Source organism: Musa acuminata, chromosome BXJ2-6 (assembly GCF_036884655.1).
Source record: "Musa acuminata AAA Group cultivar baxijiao chromosome BXJ2-6, Cavendish_Baxijiao_AAA, whole genome shotgun sequence".
NCBI lineage: Eukaryota > Viridiplantae > Streptophyta > Magnoliopsida > Zingiberales > Musaceae > Musa > Musa acuminata.
The window spans coordinates 13,078,025-13,093,793 of record NC_088343.1 but is presented as its reverse complement, the minus strand read 5'-3'; the positions used below and the strand labels follow the sequence as shown (position 1 = coordinate 13,093,793).

Sequence of the window (15,769 nt, the reverse complement as noted above, 5' to 3'; positions counted from 1 at the left end):
GCCAGGTATCAAGGAGAGTGAAATTGGGCCGTAGGTGATTTTGAGCGATTGCCCAGGATTCTTGAGCAAGATCACATTCAAATAAAAAACATGCCTAGGAGAGACAGAGTAATGCTTGCAAACATGACAGCTATCAATTTGAGCATGGAGGATTCCGGAGATGTAACTAGATGTAGGCAATCTATTGAGCAAAAGTTTCCAAATTAATATTTTGGTTTTGAGATAGACATTTAGGCTCCACATAACCCTCCATCAAGGCCAATCATCTTCATCTTTATGGTCCTCCTTTCTCAACAACTGGTAAGCGCTTTTACTAGAAGCTTGACCGCCCAAGAGTCATCATCGGGGCGGGCTGAAATATGGATGCTTTGAATCATCTAAATTATGAGGGGGTGAAACGATCTTCGAAGAGTATGGGGATTCCAGTGATTTCTCACTATAGTGTGAATTGGCTTAAAAGGTTACACGATTATGATATATCCTTAGTTTCTAAGGAAACTAAAAACATTTCCTGTTGAAGTTGCAAACTAAAATAGACGATAAAATTCACAATAACCAATCCAAACAGTCTATTGACATCGAAGACAATTATAACTTCAATATTTTCCGAATATTAAGCGCAAACTGAGAGTCCTTAAAACTGTAATCTTCAAGAAGAGAAACAAAGTCCAGAACCCTACACCAACTCAAATGCCTCCATCCGCACCAAAAACTCAAGAAAAATATAATTCAAGAACTAGGAATCCATAGGAAACGGGAATCGAACACAATCTGTCACCAATCATAACACGACTGAGTATAAATCGACGGAGGCCAGCAAAATTCAAGGATCAGACAAAGAAAGCATCAAAGATGAAGGGGAAAAGAGTTTCGACCTAAAAGCACGGGAAAATCATATTCCACGTACCAGACCGAGACTCCTCGAAGGGCACCTGCGCGAGATGGAATCGACCAAAGCCGCCCTCCCACCCCAAACCGATCTCCACGGCCTGTCTCCGATTCCAAGGATCCGAACGAACACGGGTTCTTAACCCCTCTCCCGCTTCCCTCCTCCTCTATGTAACAACGAGACACAATTACTCAAAGAAAACCACCGTTTATAATCACAAACGGAAACTTCGAGTGGGGGGGCCACCCCTGGTGTCGGATCCTGACCGTCGACTTCTCGATCCGCGGCATGCAGCAGCCGTCAGATCCCAATTAAGCGGTGATCGATGCCAGCCATCCACCCACGTGTACTTCGTTCGTCGTCGTAGGGCCCCTGATGGAAATCGTGGGTAGCCCGTAACGTCGCTGTAGCGGAATCTTCGGGCTCCACCTGGCCGAACCGCTGGGGTCCACTGATCGAACCACCGCGATCATGCCACGTAACGGGAAAGGTGAGATGGTCCAGGCAGAGTAGTCTAGCTTAAGTGGATCCGACCCATGAGGACATGAAGGATTGCATCAGGAGCGGAGCACGATAAGAATGCGAGTGTACCGCCCACCGATCGAATGTAGTCATCTCATTAATCGAGTCGTACATAAATAATAAAAGCTGCTTTTACATGATATTATTTAAATGAGTAGAAGCAAAGTATCAGATTCATTCATATTAATTTGAAGTTGGTAAAGGCCATGAAGTGAGATCGTTAGCTTCTACCAGACGCTAAAAGAGATGCTCCACCATTTGGCTATGCGTGCGCAACGTTTCTCGTTCGGATACTTCCTGCAAGCATTCATGGTGAGGAACTGCATGCACTTGAACAAGCAAGGCCAGGAATTCTCACTCGTTCGAAGAAACAAGGCATCAGAAGCAAGGATCTCACACACTGCGGTCATCAAGCAAAGAGGAACAAGGCACGAGGAAGCGGTCTGCAATCCTATCAAGGGGAATTAGACTAGCTAGTAGCCGATGTACATATGGACGTGGACGGCGAGGAGGAAGATGGCGAGGAGGCCGAAGTAGATGATGGAGTGGACGAGTATGGAGATGCCGCTGGTCTGGAAGTTGCCGAACTCGATGAAGCGGCTCCTGCCGGGGACCTGGAACAAGAGGCCAGGGGAGAGAAGGATGAACAGTATCACCGCCATGAACACCGGCCCCCAGTCTGCCATCTCCGCGGCTGCTCTGGATCTTCTTCTCCAACGCCGATGCTGTATGTCCTCTACGTAACTACATGTATATGTATATATATATATACATGGGGGCGAGGGGATAACCGAGGAGAGGGGTAAGAAGGAGGTGGAAAGCTAATGGCCACGGAATCAAAGCAGGAGGAAGAGATCCCAAACCCCAGCACCGAGGTCACCACCCACAGTACTCACTGCACCATTTCCTGTCCTTTTAGTTTTCTTGGATTCAATCCGTTCAGAACATACTTGAAATGATCGTTAGTTGGTTTTATCATCGATTACACAAATAATAATATCAGATAATATAAATAAAAAATATATATTTTAAGGTTTAATGTAACAAATATTATATCGAGGAAAACTATTGATTTATAGACCTTAGAAGCTTTTTGGACGTACGTAAGGAATATGAAGTTTCGGCGCCCACTCAAGGTATGAACTTTGGAGGGTGGAATGGGCCCCTCTACAGCCCAACTCAAAACCTGGGCTATTGGTTTATCAAGTCTAATTCAGATTAAACCTTGGATTAGATTGGGATAACTGTAGGGATGATAGCGGTTTGGACATTCATAGATTTTACCCGAATCGGAATCGGAATCAGAATTATGAATCATATATTTGAAAATTCCATCGGATGTATAAGTAAATGTGTTCATCTCCGAAAACTCACTTGGAAGGTCTTTTTATAATGCAATACGTGACAATCAAATTGAGATCATGATAAATATTAAAAATAATTATATGATATTGTGAAATCATTCATTATATGGCCAAACTTGTAGAACTGAGTTGATGTTAATATATATATATATATATATATATACATATATATTATCAAGCGACTAAAAAAGTTGGCATGTTTGTGTGGTGGCTGTCTCTTTATCATGTGACGTCCACGAAGAAAGATCTGCCATATGCAACAACGCATGAATCACGTGATTTATTTAATATTCTGAGGTCGCCGTGTACCGACAAAGATTTAAAATAAGATTCGATGTTTACTGATGTCAGCGTGATGAACGGGACTATGTTTGATGAAAGCACTGCCGGCTATGATTTGCCCTCTTTTTCTCTCTCTCTCTCTCTCTCTCTCTCTCTCTCTCTCTCTCTTTCTCTTTGTAACTACAAAGAGGGAGAGAGGGTGTTGAAAGTTGGTTTTTGCTTGTGCGGCATGGCGACATGAGTTGGGGAGCCAATCTAATTTAAGATCGAATACGCCACAAGTTGGTACCACAGTACATATAAGAGTCCGAACGACCAATAAAATCAAATCAAATCATCTCTTCTCACTTAAATTGTTATAGTTATAATTTAAATAAAATAAAAAAAATTTATATCCTAGTTAATATTTTATCATCGTGTGTATAAGAATGAAGGTTTACGAGAAATTATTTACTTTAGATGAGACCATATAATTTTACATTTATAAGCTCGTTGATTGTCATATTTCTCAATCACTAAATATTTTTATTAGTGTCCTATAATAAAAAAAAAGTCGATGGCTTCTTTCTTCTAGTGTTATTATGATAATTTCTGATAATTTCTCATGAAGGTTTGTGAGAAATTATTTACTTTGAGTCATTCAGTATGATTTTATCTTTTTTAAACTATCCCTGAAAAGATAAAGTCATGTGAGTGTCGGGCTGACAGCCCATGATTCAGCCCATAATAGATTTGAACAACCTATAACCCACCTCTTCTCTTAACCTAACCCTAATTCATATTAGGGGTTGTGTGGTGGCTACGAAAATAGGTATAAATAAGGCAGTAATGAGGGCAGTAGTGGAGATCTTAACAGCAACAAAAAGGAGGAGAAAAAGACAGAAATCCAAGGAGAACAGAAAGAAAGAGAAGAAAACAAGGACAACACTTCTTATCTCAGATTAGATCAAATCTACAGTATATTCTTATTGTGATTACTCGGGGAAAATTAGGAAGAATTTAGATATTGAGCATAATGATGTAATATTTATATCTTAATTATTCTTTTGTGATTGTTGTTAGGGTTTTGGGCAAGAGATTGAGATTTGTATATTCATTATTCTTATAGTGAATTATCTTTAGTTTGTCTCATGATTTTTTTTCACATTAAAGGAGTTTTCCACATATATTTTGGTGTTCTATTTAATTGTGACTCAATTTATTTCCGCTGCGTGTTATGACATACTAGTATCTGTTCATATATAAAAATTATTTCTCTTTATATCTCATTAGTAGGTTCACATAAAATAGATAATTTTTATGAGACTTCGTGCTTGCACCACCAATGATGATGATGAGATATTAACTTATCGCTAATAAATATAATTAAAAATTTTATATGATTTAAATATTTTTTTACATTTAGTGTGTAGTTGTATTATAGTGATTCATTTTATCAAGTCATCAAAACCATCCAAATCATGACGATGCATTTATTAGAATATAATAAAAGGTTGATCGATAAGACATCGGAACAGATGATAAACACTAATAATGCTGTGACTTTCGACATCCATGTGTTTGATTTCGGTAAGAAACGAAGTAAGTTTCTCCATTTCATTTATTATGTTTCATGTGTCGGTGTTATAATACATTAAACGAACCAATTCGGTCAACGTACACGTATGCAAAAATCTCCTCTTAGATTGTGTGAGTGATGAAGAAGCAAATCTGATTGCAACTTATGTTGGATTCTTAAGTCTATGTGTCAATTTTTTTGACATAGAAAGAAGAAATCATGTGGATATATATATCCATCATCACATGACTTTTAAATGAAAGGCTCAAACTGCTGATCCATGAGAGCTGACACTTGGAATCAGCTCACCCATATCTCTTTCAATGGTGGATAACACAGCTCCATCCGCACCTCTATCAACAAAAAGGGTGGTCGAAAAACCCTAGAAAAAAAAAAGAAACAATTATCTCTTATAAATAATTATTTTTAGTATTTTAATTAATATACTTTCAAAAATTATATTGAGATCCTTATATTTATAAAAATAAAATATTAAGATCCCTATATAAAAAAAATAATTATATAAAATAACGGAGTTAAATGTTTCGTAAATATAGAGATATTAATATGACTTTTAAAAATATAAGAATCGAGATACCTAATTACAAAGTAATCTCTAATTAGCTTTATTATAATTCTCGAAGACTACTAATAGTAATAATATATGCACGTAAATTATAAATATGATGATTATGCGATATTAGTAAGTGGATAATGCCGCGTGCTCTTATCCTCCTCGGCCACGGCCTCCCTGAGCTCTGGCGTGGTCGATCATTCCATTGAGGCACCGTTCAGGAAAGCGTGTCCTCCCATTGGTGAACCACGCTGGGTCCGTCCGTAGGTGGCTACATGGCAGAGATGGGTAGGGGAAGTGGTGGTGTTCGCTGATCTCGATCCAGGCAGGGAAACATTCCACGGGGCGGCTGTCGTTCCCAGCTGGCCATCGCATCCGGACATCCACAAGGCTAGATTGCAACGCTGACAAGTTAATTGTCTATGCAGGTCTTTGACCCGACCGTCGACGCGTGAGATACCGGCGTTCGTGTTCCGTGCCCTGCTTCGTCCGTAGGGTTGGCCCGGGAAGAAGGCTTTTCTCCCTCCACCGTAGAAAAGTTTGATCGGTATCATCCCCCCTGATTAATGCATATGTAATTGCAAGAGCAGAAAAGTTTGGTTCTTGGAAGGGAGGAAATCTGATTTGACTTGGAGAATCTACTTCGAGTGTTCCTTCTTTGGTTTCTTGAATCAAGATTTGATATTTTTCTGGTGTAAAAGAGGCACGGGAGGCCTTTAGATTGCGTTCCGGGCGCATCTACCGGGAAGTCGGGAGAAAAGATCCGAGCTTTGGTGAGGACTTTGCGATCTTGATTTGGTCGGGAGGCGATGGGTGAGCTGCGAGGGAGGCTGGGCACGTTGTTGCACAACAGATGGCTCGTGTTCGTGGCCGCAATGTGGGTGCAGGCCGTCGCAGGGATCGGGTACCTCTTTGGCAGCCTGTCGCCGGTCATCAAGAGCTCCCTGGGCTACAACCAGCGCGAGATCGCGAGGCTCGGCGTCGCCAAGGATCTGGGCGACAGCATCGGCTTCCTCGCCGGGAGCCTCTGCGAGATCCTCCCGCTCTGGGCGGCGCTGCTAATCGGGGTGTTGCAGAACTTCGTGGGCTACGGCTGGGTTTGGCTCATCGTGACCGGAAGAGCCCCCGTGTTGCCACTGTGGGCGGTGAGTGGATTCTTCCTCCGTACTCTTTTGTTTTGGTGTTGGTATTTTCATCAAACAGTCGCTGTTTGCCATTTCTGCTCCTTGAATGAATCAGAAATCCAGAGGATCACTGGAATTTGCTACGAATTCGAAGTTCATGATTTCGATTTCCTGACCTGGTGTGTGGGTTATCGTTCGGATAGCACTTCCCCTAAATGAGATTTTACATAGGAGTTCTCCCGCTGATTCTTTATGTTGTTTTGGTGTGAATGATTGAGATAAAGGAGTTCTCCCACCTTCTTTCATCGATGTTTTCATCATTTCATTTGGTCAAGTTGTTCACTGATGTTATTTGATTCTTTTAGTTTCCAAGCAACACACTGCAAATTGAAACTTAATCTCTTGCTTTGCCAAAAACATTGTTGGGAGATCCATGAGTGTTGGAATAGCCAATCTCCTCTAGTTCAGATGCAAATATAACTTTGTTCAGAATAGTTCTTTCGACTATTTTGTAGTTCCTCTCTGAGTTGCAGAGAAGCAATCTGCTTTTCATGGTTAAAGAACTGTGAGCACTCCACATAAATTAGAATGAGCACTGCTTCTCATGCACACATGGTCAAATGCACCTAATCACTTGGAAAGCTATTAGCGGACATCATGATTCTCTTCATCGAGGGGATGTAGAAAGGTGAGTCTTCTTTCGAGTGGGTGTTGGTCCATTTAGCTTTAAGAATCTGAAACAAACACCTGTGTTTGGGATTTACAAGCTATTTTATTGTGGGAAATAAGGGAACATTAAATTTATTTCCTTTGTAGTTTTATCGCATATTCACTTCGGTATTGTCTTTCTGCCACAGTCATGATTTGTTTGAGTGCAGCATTCGGTTTGTTTATTGCAAATTAGTATAATGCTCATTGCAATCCTGTTCAAAACATGATTTATACGCGATCATAGTTGGTTCTCCATCCATCTGTTGCCTTCTTAATGACGTTTTCGCTGTGCTCTGCATCATCTGATTTCGAAGTAGAGCCTCCTTGCATTTGATATCTAGACAATTCCCATGCATGACTGAAATGACTGTTCTTCATCGTCTCTCGAGTGAAATGTCAGCAGCATTCATCTGTTCAAAGTTCAGTGCCAACATGTAACTTAGCATCGACATTGATCACTTATCTTCTGTTGTTGTTCGATCTCTTTGAACATTCCAGCATGGTAATCATGAGTTATACTGTTGCTTAGAGCTTCAAAGTGGGTTAATTCTACGAGTAACCTTCTTTATCCATCTCTGCTTCGTGCACAGATGTGCATTCTCATATTTGTGGGGACAAATGGAGAGACGTACTTCAACACAGCTGCGCTGGTTTCGTGCGTACAAAACTTTCCTAAGAGCAGGGGCCCTATAGTGGGCATATTGAAAGGCTTTGCTGGTCTCAGTGGTGCAATCTTGACGCAGATCTTTGCGATGATACATACACCCGATCATGCCGCTTTGATCTTCATGGTTGCAGTTGGACCATCGATGGTGGTCATCTCCTTGATGTTTATTGTCAGGCCCGTCGGTGGCCACAGGCAAGTGAGACCTTCAGATCAATCTAGTTTCATGTTCGTCTACAGCATTTGCTTGCTCCTTGCTGCTTACTTGATGGGTGTCATGCTGCTGGAAGACCTGGTTGACCTCAGCCGCGCCGTGATCATCGTGTTCACGGTGGTGCTGCTCTTTCTCTTGATAGTTCCTGTTGTCATTCCTTTGCTGCTGACCTTCCATTTCGATGTCGTCTCTCCTGTTCAAGAGTTTCTGTTGCCTGAACCTTCAAATGGAGAGTCAAGCAAATCTGCAGAACAAAGTGAGGTCATTTTCAGTGAGGTTGAGGATGAAAAGCCCAAGGATGTCGACCTGCTTCCTGCATCAGAAAGGCAGAAGCGGATCGCTCACTTGCAAGCAAAGCTGTTCCAAGCTGCTGCTGATGGAGCAGTCAGGGTGAAGAAGAAGAGAGGCCCTCACAGAGGAGAAGACTTCACCTTGATGCAGGCACTGATAAAGGCAGACTTTTGGCTCATGTTTGTCTCTCTTCTCCTGGGATCAGGCTCTGGGTTGACGGTCATTGACAATCTTGGTCAGATGAGCGAGTCTTTGGGTTATGACGAGGCTCACATTTTTGTCTCCATGATCAGCATTTGGAACTTTCTTGGTCGAGTAGGTGGAGGCTATTTATCTGAGGTTATCGTGAGGTATGATTGTTTTGTTCAACCTAATTTTCATTTGAAATGATAGTTGAAATGACTTCTTATCTACACAGAAATTAGAGGCACCAGTAAGTTTCTGCACAAAGATTCTGAAGAATCTTACTGTCACTTTATGAAGAAATCAGATATCTACCAATTTGGTTTAGTCCTAGGGAAGGTTTATTTGTTGATCTTGTAGCCAATGAGGAAGCATCTGTCTTGTGTCATGTTAGATTGGTGATTGCATTAGGAAAAGTTAAGTCAGATGCAGGAATAAGTCACTGCAAATTAACTCCGTCTCTGGTATATATGGAAGGATGTCATAAGAATGTCACAAGTAATCCATCTACGTTTTCTTTTCTGTATCTTGTTCTAAAAGTTAACATAACTAGCTGGCCAAATTTATCTTTTCGGTATTGATTATTCATGTTTTGACATCGTATCGAACTCTGGGTTTCTTTTCGGTATTGATTATTCATCTCTTAGTAGTGACAGTGTGTAGTTTCTTATCAGGGACCATGCATATCCAAGGCATGTGGCTTTGGCTTGTTTCCAGATTGTAATGGCAATAGGACACTTATTCTTTGCCATGGCTTGGCCTGGAACAATGTACATCGGAACCTTGCTGATTGGACTCGGATATGGAGCTCACTGGGCTATAGTCCCCGCTGCTGCATCGGAGCTGTTTGGCTTGAAGAACTTTGGAGCTCTGTACAATTTTCTTACGGTGGCTAATCCTGCTGGTTCATTAATCTTCTCCGGCCTCATTGCCAGTGTAATTTACGACCACGAAGCAGAGAAACAAGCTCACGGAATCCGCAGCTCGTTGCTGCGAGTTCGTAGACTGTTGGAAGGTGCTCTACTCGATGTGGAGGAACCATTGAAATGCAAAGGGTCCATCTGTTTCTTCTTCAGTTCACTGATCATGTCAGGACTCTGTGTCATCGCAGTTATCTTGAGCCTCATTCTTGTTTACAGGACTAGAATTGTCTACCTCAACCTTTACGGGCGCGCTCGCACATAGTCATCTGCATCAAAATTTGCCATCTATCTCAAGCTCTTTTAATGTTGGGTATTTGGTTAGCCATTGAAACACAGATGCTTTCCTCCTTGTGATAAGTGCAATAAGAGTTGGCTGCAGGTTCTCCCGGAAGAGAGATCGATGCAGGCCAGAACTGTGCTTCTTCTTCCTTTTTCTTCTGGAAAGTATCAGCTTGAGTATTGTGCTATGTAATATATTTATTATGATGCATCAATTGACATTTTGGTATAGAACTTCGATTCTAAGCATCTATGACTTGTTATCAGATATATCTTAATCTGAGATGATATATTTTTTCTGATTGATTGAATTTGATTTCTGCAATACAGGTTTGTGGTCTTGAAGGGCTCACATATTAGCACAGGCACACTCACTGCCAAACCTTATCTGAAATCACCATAATCACCATGAACATCTTCCCTGACATTTAGATTTGAGGCCAGTCTCTTGAACACATACAATGAGGTCACTGAAGCTTCACTTTCCATGGATATGGCTGTTTCAACTGATAAATTCATTTCTGAGCAAAGTCCATTTTCTTTGTTCTCTTCAATGAGAGTTCTTCTTGAAATAATGAGCTATAATCTTGTCATGTCAAAAGACTGCCTGCTGATGCATAAATCTGCTTACTAGATATAACATATTTGCTATTATCTACTAGACAATAGCTGCCAACAATTAGCAAGATATCTTCTATCTATGTGAAGTATATGCAATGATACTGTAAAATAAACATATATGTCAAATTCTGGTGCCCTTCATGTCAATTTTTGATCATTTATGACATTTTACTCTCTCTCTCTCTCTCTCTCTCTCTCTCTCTCTCTCTCTCTCACATTTCCAAATTCTTTCTCCATTTGATTTCCTCAGTAACAAGCCAATAAGGAAAGCTAAAACATCCCCAGTCAACCTCTACACAAATAAGGTATGCAGGATAAGGCCCCCTTGTTCCTTGACAGTCCACATCTGACATTATCCGTTTCCCCTATCACTATATCCCCTACCTCCTCAATCTGAGGTCTACTCATGCTAAGCACCACTGGCGCCATTACTAAAGCTGACCCATTCCTCCGTACCTTTGTCGCCCAGCTCTGCCACTCCGAGGAAGGAGAAGCTATCCGGTAGAAAGAGGCCGAAAGATCCAACTCCGGAGGCAAAGATTGCCTCTCTCTCCTCCCCCTCCATTGTTGAGCTCGTTGCATGGACAACCAGCAGCTGCACTCGTATCCACAGGCGCCCTTCCATCATCTCCTCCAGCAGCTGCAGATGTTCTGGAACTACCAGCGGCAGGAGATCGAGCAAGCCACCGACTTCAAGAACCACCAGCTCCCCCTGGCGCGGATCAAGAAGATCATGAAGGCCGACGAGGACGTGCGGATGATATCGGCGGAGGCCCCCATACTGTTCGCCAAGGCCTGCGAGCTGTTCATCCTCGAGCTCACCATCCGCTCGTGGCTCCACGCGGAGGAGAACAAGCGGCGCACGCTGCAGAAGAACGACATCGCCGCGGCCATCTCGCAGACCGAGATATTCGACTTCCTCGTCGACATTGTGCCGAGGGAGGAGGTGAAGGAAGAGGGACTCGGACTGGCGGGAGGAGGCGGGGTGGGTGGTGCGGCCGCCGGCGTGCCCTACTACTATCCTCCCATGGGACAGCCGGCGCCGCCAAGAGTCATGATGGGGCAGCCTGCGGTGGCCGGAATCGATCCCTCCGTGTACGCGCAGCAGCCGGCGCAGGTTTGGCAGCCAATGTGGCACCAGGTGCTTTCGGAGGATGGCAGCGGTCAGAGTTTGGACGGGCCGGGATATGCTGCTCCTCCACCGCCGCCCGGTTCCCAGTGAGGAAGATGATGCACATAGAGATCAGACATAACTGTGGCTTCTCTTCCATGCTTTCCTTCATTGCTCATGTACGTAGAGATCAACACCGCTTGTGATGATGGGCTCTGACACTGTTCTCTTGAATCGATCGGATGCTTGCTTCACTTGGTTTGAGTTCTCTTTAGATTCCTTCATCACTCTTAATTCTCTTTGGATTCCTTCATCTCCACCAAGAAGAAAGCAATTGACTCTCGATTGCATTAGTCAGTGAATGCCCATAATAATTTCTACAATTATCAACTACATTAAGATATCAAGTTTCAATTACCTTGGGATGAATATATTCTAGTATAAATCATCAAAATATCTACACATTGTGTTGGTCATCAGTCCTGTAAGAACAGACCAGTCAACCATTTCAAAAGGTTGTAGAAGGGAATATAACTCAATAACTTGGAACTTTTATCTAGGAAGAGATTGAATATATATCACAGGTAATCCATCCTAAGAATATGATACAATGCTAGAGCAGAAACATAAAACATGCAACAGGTTGAACCAATACAATAAAGCTGAAACCACACACTCAAGAAAGTAAAATGAGGAAGAGCAAAGGAAAACTGATGTTGCTTTCATAGGTTACATGTCTATAGCCTCAGAAAGATTGGTGACAAAGCCCAGCTTTGGTAAAAAGGTAAAATGAGGTAGAGAAAAGGAAAACTGATGTTGCTTTCAAGGAAAACTGGATGCTGACAATCATGATCAGCTGGTCCAAAGGCCAGCTTCTTTCAGATGAGGAGATATATTGAGGGGCCAAGAACATTTCAACTCAGAACTTCCACCCAAATCCATATCCTACTAAGACCAAACTAGGCCACACAATCTTGATCTCCAATCTCTTCATTCATCCTTCTTATCCAATTCAGCTATTGCTGCAGAGAGCTAGGAAGGTGAACATAAAGGTTCCAGCAATGATGGCATAGTGGTACAAGTTGAAGAGATCATTTCCACAGGCTAAATTGTTGCATCATATTTCAGAATTCTTCTTTCACATCTGTAATCCCAAATTGTTTTTTCCTCTGAAATCCAACAGTTTGCTGAAAAAATATATCTAGCTAGGCTGAATTGTGTTCTGAAGACCAGTCAAAGCCAAACATGATTTCATAGCTGAAGTAGAACCCGTCATCCTCATCTGCAACATTCAGTCAGTTGTTAATGAAGCAAAATTTTTATCTTAATTCAAGTAAGCTACTCTAACCATAGTAAGATCAACCCCTTGGCTCTTTACCTGACAGTGAAAAGAATAAGCCTGCAGCCTGTTTCTGAACTTTGTTCTTACAGTATGGAACCAGAGGTTACCCAGTTCAGTGAGGGATTGATAAACAGTTACTTGAACTTTTAAGAGTCTTTCATGTGTGTGTGTTAGTAATTTCTGATTATTACTTTTTGTCTTTTAAATCCATGATGAAATTATGAGAGTGATCCTAAATCAAACTATTTTGACATAGATTCCTTTTGTATCACTTACAAATTGTTTTAGCTTTGAACTGCCTAACTTATAAGGCATTATCGACACTACGACTTATAATTTGAATGCTCATCCTATGTATAATCACATAGATAAATCCTCATAACATGGATATTTTTTAATTATATCGTATTTATCCAATGACATGCATTATATTTAATGATACATATTATATGTACTCTTTATGTGTACATCAAAGCTGTTATGCTTCGGACATGCCATTTCTTTGGCAACAACTGAACATTTAGGCAGAAGACCAAGTCATACTTCCATGATTGTCCATACACAGTGCAGATGTTAAAAACATGTTGTCTAGTCTCTCAATAGTTTCATGTTTTTATTAGGTAAACTTGTTATAGAAAACAATCATAAAGTTACAAAGATCAGATTTAGGTCTCAGAACATTGAAAAGTTCTCATGCATACTACACTATGATTATTTTTATTTTGTACATACATACATATATATATGTATGTATATATATATATATATGTATATATATGTATATATATATATATATGTATATATATGTATGTATATATATATATATGTATATATATACATATATATATACATATACACACACAGAGAGTTGAAGTAATAAACAAAGTTTAGAGGTTTCTAAGGAAAAAAAATTAAAATTTCCCTTTTTGTTATACAGAGGATTTTGCTTATCTAAGTCTGCTGTGGTTTTGCCTCTACTTCTCTTAACTCAAGTATATATATATATATATATATATATATATATATATATATATATACACACACACACACACACACACACACACACGCATGCTATTATATGTATGCATGTCTATATTGTCCTACTCATGTGAAATTTTCACCCTAATTATAGTGTAATTTTTCAAATCCCTAAATTTATCTTGAGCTACTCATTAGTGCAGCAGAACATGAAATTGTGGGATCCCTTATTGAGCTAGAGAGGGATCCCCTTCTTACTAAATCCATTACATTCACAGGAAAAAAAAAAAAATCAACCTCTGCTTAGGATCATGTCACAGATCTTTGTTTCATGCTACAAGAACCTTCTTTGTATGACATCTTTACTAATCATTTCCAACAGATATGGTCATGTGTATTGTAATCAGTAAAAGGGAATGGATATAAGTAGTGCAGGCCAGGGAGACACAGGTAGGAGAAAAGGACAAGGATGTGGCAAGAAGGGAACTATGACCTGCAATTTGCAGCCAGTTATTTCACCAGATCACAATTCCAATTAGGACTCCTCAATCTTCAGATGAGAAAAGACAGTCCAACACCAAGTTACATCAAGTTGTCTGTCTAAAGAAGAAAAATGTCTATATGCAATCACCAAGCCCTGAAGCACTTTCACATTCACATGCATTTTTCCTAATGAATTAAAAGAGCTCTTGTGGCTCCTGGGCCCTCATTTCCTGGTAAGTTTGTCAAGTTTAAAACCTTATACTTCTTCCTCACTACCCTTCTAACCTCCCACAATTCCCTCCCTATTTGTCAATATTATTGTGATCTGATTCATCATGTTGCTATCCTGGCCATATAAAAGCAAACAATTATCAGTTGGCCAAAACAATTCAGTTCTTGCATAAGTCTCAACAAGTAGATTTGTCACTGAAAAAAGGAAATATCTTGTACCTTCATCAGTAAAAGACACCATTTGGGCAAACATATTTGAAGAGAGAGCAGTGGATCATAGATTTAGCAATCCTAGCTTCTATTATTGGTACATTCTAGCAATATATAATATGTCAATCGAACACCTTATACAATTTAATCAACAGCATGAGGTAAAGAAAGCAGCAATATATCTACAAACTTGAGGCTTGGCCTTTGCATCACAAGATAAGACTTGGTCCAACCTTCATTTAATGCATCTTATCTGAACTGAATAGATCAAACTAATACTAATCAAGGATCTGAATTCTACTCCGTGATCTGTCCAAAACAATAATTTTGGATGAGAAGGCTGTCTAGTCGGGAAAAGATTAAATCCACAAACCAAAGATAGGCATATCAGTCCAAAATCAAAAAAATGTATTATATTAATCGAAAAGAAATAAGAGTGAGAAGAACTGAGTTTTCACTTCTGGAATTAACTAGCTGAAATGTAGCAGCAGAATTCTGCTATGCAACTTTAACTCTTTTTTACCAATCGTTCTATTTGAACAAATAAAAAAAGGAATCCCTAGATATGCTTTCTAAAAAGACACCTATCCACAGACTTGAATGAACTAAATTACCCCATATGAACCAAAATGGTTTAATTTAAACCTAGTATGAAATGAGCTATAACTCATTTGAGGCTGTGATGTAAAGCCCAAAGGAAAATATTACGCACTGTCCTCTCCTTATCCACATATTCATACTTTCTGCAAAAGTGCAAATAAACAAAGATTTTCTGTTTTTAATGTTCCCCTGTTCCTTAGGCCATTATTTACTGCACGTCACCTTTGATTCTTAGATTAATTCTAAAATCTTTAAGCATGATTCATTCTTAGATTCATTCTAAAATCTTAAAATATATAAGAAATACAATGATACAGGATAAACATAGCATGAAAAGAAATTTTGAGGTAAAAAAAGAAAGGAAAGAAGCACTTCCTCTACAGGTTTCACATTCAATAATCTCAGCGTGCATACGAGCACAGCCTGGCTCCATGATTAGGTTAGTACACATGAATTAGATGAAATACATGCTAAAATATAAACCATTACAGTGACCATTTCTATTGGCAAGGGAAAAAAGCTTCAGATATATTGAATTAAACAAGTTAAGTAGAAACAAGAAATGGAAGCAAAAAGTGAAGCTATATTCTCATGGAATGATGGAACTTAAAAAAG

General features: G+C 40.2%; 3 protein-coding genes across 3 annotated transcripts; 2 read left to right on the top strand and 1 right to left on the bottom strand.

Annotated features, from left to right (window-relative positions):
* Positions 1-1,195: 1,195 nt before the first annotated feature.
* Positions 1,196-2,250, bottom strand: LOC135614976 (uncharacterized). Its single transcript, XM_065112886.1, has one exon. It carries the CDS (start codon positions 2,095-2,097, stop codon positions 1,885-1,887), a length of 213 nt encoding a protein of 70 aa, XP_064968958.1. The 5' UTR covers positions 2,098-2,250; the 3' UTR covers positions 1,196-1,884.
* A 3,359-nt stretch (positions 2,251-5,609) lies between these two features.
* Positions 5,610-9,877, top strand: LOC135614973 (protein NUCLEAR FUSION DEFECTIVE 4-like). The gene is made up of 3 exons (XM_065112880.1): positions 5,610-6,334; positions 7,615-8,543; positions 9,051-9,877. Exons 1-3 carry the CDS (start codon positions 5,999-6,001, stop codon positions 9,559-9,561), a joined length of 1,776 nt encoding a protein of 591 aa, XP_064968952.1. The 5' UTR covers positions 5,610-5,998; the 3' UTR covers positions 9,562-9,877.
* Positions 9,878-10,443: 566 nt separating this feature from the next.
* On the top strand, positions 10,444-11,564 carry LOC135614974 (nuclear transcription factor Y subunit C-4-like). The gene has a single exon (XM_065112881.1). The coding sequence runs from the start codon at positions 10,780-10,782 to the stop codon at positions 11,419-11,421; it is 642 nt and encodes a 213-aa protein (XP_064968953.1). The 5' UTR covers positions 10,444-10,779; the 3' UTR covers positions 11,422-11,564.
* Positions 11,565-15,769: the final 4,205 nt, after the last annotated feature.

What these genes read in the sequence shown, in the direction of transcription:
- LOC135614976 (XM_065112886.1), bottom strand. Translation starts at nt 2,097, where the DNA reads ATGGCAGACTGGGGGCCGGTGTTCATGGCGGTGATACTGTTCATCCTT.
- LOC135614973 (XM_065112880.1), top strand. Translation starts at nt 5,999, where the DNA reads ATGGGTGAGCTGCGAGGGAGGCTGGGCACGTTGTTGCACAACAGATGG. An exon ending in CCGTGTTGCCACTGTGGGCG is followed by an intron (nt 6,335 to 7,614) that starts GTGAGTGGATTC and finishes CTTCGTGCACAG; the next exon opens with ATGTGCATTCTCATATTTGT. An exon ending in TTATCTGAGGTTATCGTGAG is followed by an intron (nt 8,544 to 9,050) that starts GTATGATTGTTT and finishes GTTTCTTATCAG; the next exon opens with GGACCATGCATATCCAAGGC.
- LOC135614974 (XM_065112881.1), top strand. Translation starts at nt 10,780, where the DNA reads ATGGACAACCAGCAGCTGCACTCGTATCCACAGGCGCCCTTCCATCAT.